The 5773-nt window shown below is 32.1% G+C and overlaps 1 protein-coding gene across 1 annotated transcript in view; it reads right to left on the reverse strand.

Annotated features, from left to right (window-relative positions):
- Positions 1-922: 922 nt before the first annotated feature.
- Positions 923-5773, reverse strand: part of LOC106691703 (juvenile hormone acid O-methyltransferase) — a gene marked incomplete at its 3' end in the record, with an annotated part of 19656 nt that continues 14805 nt past the window's right edge. The window contains 1 exon segment of the mRNA XM_067047446.1: positions 923-1058. Within this exon segment, the coding sequence (XP_066903547.1) occupies positions 923-1058 (136 nt within the window).

Raw genomic sequence — 5773 nt, forward strand, 5'->3', positions numbered from 1 at the left:
AATCTGCAGCCTCCCAACGCTGCTGCCACTGGTCGATCGTTATTTTTCGCTCTTCTTCTATATAAATTCTAATAAAACAAAGTGATTACTATTGACATTATATAATTACATTTGGAAATTTATTGCTGAATTTAATTTTGAAAACTTTAATTAACAAAATTTTAAAAACCATCTATTATTATTACTCAATATTTTTACTGGGAGTATATTTTAAACTTAGCTGTATTTTTTATTTATTATTTTTTTCTTAGTGGTTATTTTTGGGGAAAAGTGGGTAAATTTCCATTCTTTACAACTCCTTATGGTTCTGTCACTGCATAGAACCAAATTTTGATATTATAATCCAAGCCTAAATAAAGCTCTACATAAGAGGATGGGACATTTATCAATGCCTATCTAACTTGCTGGTATAATCATTTGAAAAAAATGTCATTTTTCAATTGCTTAGTGTAATTAACTGCTAATTATTATTCATAAAAAAAGTTATTAGAGTCAAATGTTACTCCAATAAATTTGTTCTATAGGTTAAGTTCAAAGATTGTGATTTAGTATTGAACTTTCACAAGCATTGTAAACTAATAGTACCACATCTCTACTACTTTTGTAACATTTGTCACCTATTAATCACAAAGTTAATGAAATAGCATGCCTTAGTTGGAGTAATAGATATTGTAGTTCAATTGTACATTACTATTATTATGTGACAGCCTTTTTTTTTTTTTATTTTTGATTAAACATATTCAATTTTTTTTTTACATTATTGTTATTTAACTTATTAATTTTAATCCTAAAGAATTGTTTTAATGGATAAAGACATTTAATAACATATTCAGTTATATTTACTGTTTTAAGTGAAATTAAAATATGAAGACAGAAGAAAAAAATCCTCAAAAATGATTTTTCAGAGTATGTTCTACCTTACCCAAATATGCTTCCCAGGAAGGAAAAACTGTACTGGTCTCTTTCAGATAACAATAAACATGATTAAAACCAATTTCATTAAGCAGCTTTCGAATAAAATTTACAGGATCATTTGTCTGATAAAACCAGGTTCTGTTCTGAAATAAAACAATAAAAAATTTATGAGAATAGCATGTTTTATTAAGATTTTTTGAAATAGTAATTAATTTATTTTCATTTAATATCTTAGCCACCTCATCAGTTAATTAGGATGAGGAACCTATTTTGAATTATGATGTATAATTAAGTTTATGATAATTGGTAAAAATATGCTTCTATAAAAGAATCTTCAATTAATAGAAAATGAACTATTCTGGTGGAGGTTACAACAAAAACACTGCAAGTTATTACATAATGTTTACTATTTAAATCAATGATGTTCTATTTCATTAAATAATAAGTCATAAAAAATTGTTTCAGAATCATTAAAATAAATCTTTAAAAAATGAAAAATTTTTTAGATTAATTTCTTTTTTATTCAATTTTTGGACTCCATATATATCTTTAAGTATGAAACATATTTGAGGGACTCAATTTTTTATTCTGCTGAATTTATAAGGTTCATTATTAAAACAACCAAAATAATTGTGCAAAGTCAAGTAAGCTGTTTCTATATAATATAATAACTCCATTTTTTTTTCTTTTTGGGGGGGAATTGAGTTATAATTCAAATAAATATTTACTTAATTTACTCTAAAATATATACTTTTTGAGTTACACACAAATAAAAATGGCCTGTGTGTCTGTCTCTGTATAAAGATCCAAGTTAAGCTGTTACTAGCCTAGTAAAAAAGTTGTATACAACTATTTAAGGTGAGAATCTGGCTGTGATGTTAAAGAAACTTTTTCAATAACACTTAATGACCAAAAGTGTCACTTTCTATAATTTGTTTTCAATTTTCTCAAAAAAATGATTCTAATGATTTTGATTCTCTCTATACCAATGTACAATCAAATAATCTATAATATCAGCTTGGTTTTATCCCCATAATTAAAAAAGCCTTACAGGGCTTGAATGCCAAATTCGAAAAAGAAAAACTTCCCCTTAAGTACCTTTAATTTTGATCATTTAAAAAAAATCCACCATCTCCTTTTGTTACTAGTTATAAAAAATGGATAAATAAGAAGTATAAAATAATTTATTATTAGGCCCTGAATTATACAGTAGTATGTCTATTAGTATGATAAGGAAGGAGATATCAGGTAATCAGGAAGAAGAATCTCGAGGAACAGAAAAAAAGGAAATATACTGGACTAAAAAGCTTGGGATGAAATCACATAAGCTCTTCGTAAATGTAAAAGGAAAGGAAAAGCCAAAATTTTACCTAAATCTGGAAAGGAATAAGTTGAGAAAAATAACAGGTCTCCCTTTTAATTTTCCGTTAAAATATCATCTCAAGAAGATGAAAATAGTGAAAGATTCCACATGTCATCTTTGCTTAGATGATGAAGAAAAGTCTGAGCATATACTGTGTGAATGTAAAGCCTTTGGGTCCACACTGGAGCTCAGGGGTTAGGCATTAGTCTCGTGATCTAAGGTCTGTGCCAGTTTGAATCCAGCTTTGGGGTGTTGACTTTTTCATTAAGTGGCAGTCCCTCAAAATCAAAAACTTGAATCCCAACCATGGTTATAATAGGTTGGTCACCTGTAGATAACCGGGCGACGTCACCTTCGACATGGATTGCCTTAGGAAAAAAATTAATAAATAAAAAAGCCTTTGGCTTTTACAGATTATAATATTTTAATTAGACAATAAGAACTTGACTAAAATTATCCCAAAAGACCTGATGGGATTTATTAGAAAAATCAAAATCCTGTAAGATTTCTAGGCTAGAAAGAGATAACTCACAAAAGACCCAAATGGGTTGTGAAGGAGGAGTAATAATAATGAAAAGAATTTAATAATAGACTAAAAAGAAAATAGTTTTCATACTGTCGAGGTGGTTTCATTTCTTCTTGATTCTGATGGTCCAGAAGGCCTCGACAATGTGTGTTCAGTTTATAAAACTTCACAGAATCTATAAGAATTTGCATATACGACAACACAACGACCAGTAAGATTAAAAATACCATAAATACTAACTTGCCATAACACATTTGCATCTTATTAAAAGAAAAATGCAGAGTAAGAGCAAAGTGGCACAGGACTAGATACCCAACAGGTAAAACATATAATACTACATTGACAAACAAACCCAAAACAGAACTTAAAAAATTCAAAATACAAAATTTAACTAACTTAACTCAAAACCTCATGACTACTAACAAATCTTTATGGACCACCACTAAGAAGCTTCTTAACTTAAACATTTTTTATCACCCTCTTCTTACTGAATCACAAACATGGACAAAATCGAATGATGAAAAAACAGGTGTTCAGTCAGCACCTTCCTAAAATATTTGTTCCATACCCTGACATCCTTAATCCAACCCACATCGAATACATTGAAGAAGAATTAAATATTCCACTCCAAATGACCCTTCCTCCTAAAGCATTTTATCCTTCAGAGATATCCAACATCATTCAGAAGTTACCTTCCCGCAAAGCTCCCGGATATGACCTAATTACATCCCATATTCTTAAACATTTTCCTCGAAAATCTGTTCTATTCCTCACCTACATCTACAATTTTCCTGACCCATGGAAATTATCGATAATCAAAATGATTCCCAAACCTCAAAAGACGCCAGAATACCCATTCTCCTACCGTCCTATCTCTCTGTTACCTATCAAGGGCAAAATTCTTGAGAAACTCATTTTAAAACGCCTGTACCCTATCCTTGATTCTAACCACATAATCCCAGATCACCAGTTTGGATTCCGAACATCCCACTCCACTAAACAGCAATGCCATCGTGTGGTTGATGTTGTCTGGTCTTCACTGGAGTGTGGAATATACTGCTAAGGAGTCTTTCTTGATGTAAAACAGGCTTTTGATCGAGTCTGGCACCCTGGACTGCTATACAAGATCCGTAAATTCCTACCCCCTACATACTTCCTCATTATCTATTTTTATCTCTCCAATAGATTACTTCAAATAAATCACAACAGCGCTTATTCATTCCTATTCCGTCAGTCTGCTGGTGTACCTCAGGGTAGTATCCTTTATCCTAGTCCTATCCTTTATACAATTTTCATAGCTAACATCCCAACCCATCCTAAAACTATCCTCACCACATATGCCGATGACACATATCTATTGTCAGTGTACAATGATCCTTACATTGTATCCCAAACCCTCCAATCCCACATCGCCACCCTTGAAGAATGGTGCCAAAACTGGAGGATTAAAATTAATTCCAATAAATCCCACCAAATCACATTTACGCTTCGTCGTAAACCCATGACTTCTTGCCCTACAGTATCCTTTAATAATACCCCACTTATTCCTGTCAAACAGATCCATTACTTAGGACTACATCTAGACAAACGACTGACATGGAATCCTCATACAAGACTGAAAAGACAGGAAGCTGCTCGTCGATTCCTACTATTACAACATTTACTAGACAAACGGTGTAAATTGCCAATTCATTACAAAAACTGATCTACATGACTATTATAAGCCCTATCTGGACATACGGAGTTGAGCTTGGGGCTCCACTACACCATCAAATTCCTCCCGAATCCAATCCTCACTGTCCAAAATCCTTAATGCTCCTTACTTTGTCACAAATCAAGTCATCCATAAGGACCTCAATGTCCCATATGCTGCTGAATTGACCAGAACTAGATAACATTTCTTCCCTAATAAACTTCCCTACCACCCAAATCCACTTGTTTCTAACCTGGCTTCTCCTTCATTATCCTCCTAGGCGTCTGAAAAGAAGATGGCCTCGAGATCTTCTACTCTAGAAATGTTATTGGAGTTCTATCAATGGGTAGATTCTCCACACGTTTGTATCATGGCACTATGTCACCTACAGCGAATTTACTTGTTGCATATAATTTTATACAGTTGTTAATAACAATAAGTAAATTATTTAAAAAAAAAAGTTTATAAAGGAAAGGTATTAGACATGGAAGATGATTAGATAGGATGAGACTAACGGGTGAAAACCGTTATATCACAAAGGAGCTAGCCGCGGAAACTAGCAAAGCGATAACAGGTAGAGGGGAGAGATCATGTTAAGGGTGAGCATAAGATAATAACTAATTAGAAATCAGGATCGGCTATAATTCCGAAACTATCTTTAGCAGTGGCTCTGGATTAGTGATCAATAAGGTTTTTTTGGGGAGTTTTTTCATAACCCCAATAGAAATAATATTATTACAATCAAACTATATACTTTAGTTTTCAAAACTTGTTCTTTAACTGGAGCAGTGCTCCATTCTAAAGACTGATTGATATATGATATTTTGTAGATTGATATTTTGTAAATATACGAGGTGCTGGGGCGCACTTTGTTGCTCAACGCAATGTTATGACGCGTTAATAATCAATAAAGGTTTTATTTCCGGTCCCTCTAAAACAGAATAAGAAACAATAAATTTTAGCAGTTGCTTGACGTATGGAAAAACATAATTCAGGTTGAGTATTACCTTTTTCTACCTGTGGTAGTTTAAGGATTCAGTGGAATACTAATTTCGTTTTGTGAGATGTCCATTCTATATGGTCCTACTAGAAAAATCCGGAGGTGAGGGGACCTCCTTATAATGAATAATCAATACTTTTTTTTTTTTCTTTTTTTCGTATACTCGATGAAATTTTTTGTCTTACAGGCCCATGGCGGTAATATATATTACATTAAGTTTTATATATATATTGTAATATGCTCTTTTTGTGTAAATAGTATATTTTGATGTATAAA

This window comes from Halyomorpha halys, unplaced genomic scaffold (genome assembly GCF_000696795.3).
Source record: "Halyomorpha halys isolate HHAL.00 unplaced genomic scaffold, Hhal_1.1 Scaffold2786.1, whole genome shotgun sequence".
Classification (NCBI taxonomy): domain Eukaryota; kingdom Metazoa; phylum Arthropoda; class Insecta; order Hemiptera; family Pentatomidae; genus Halyomorpha; species Halyomorpha halys.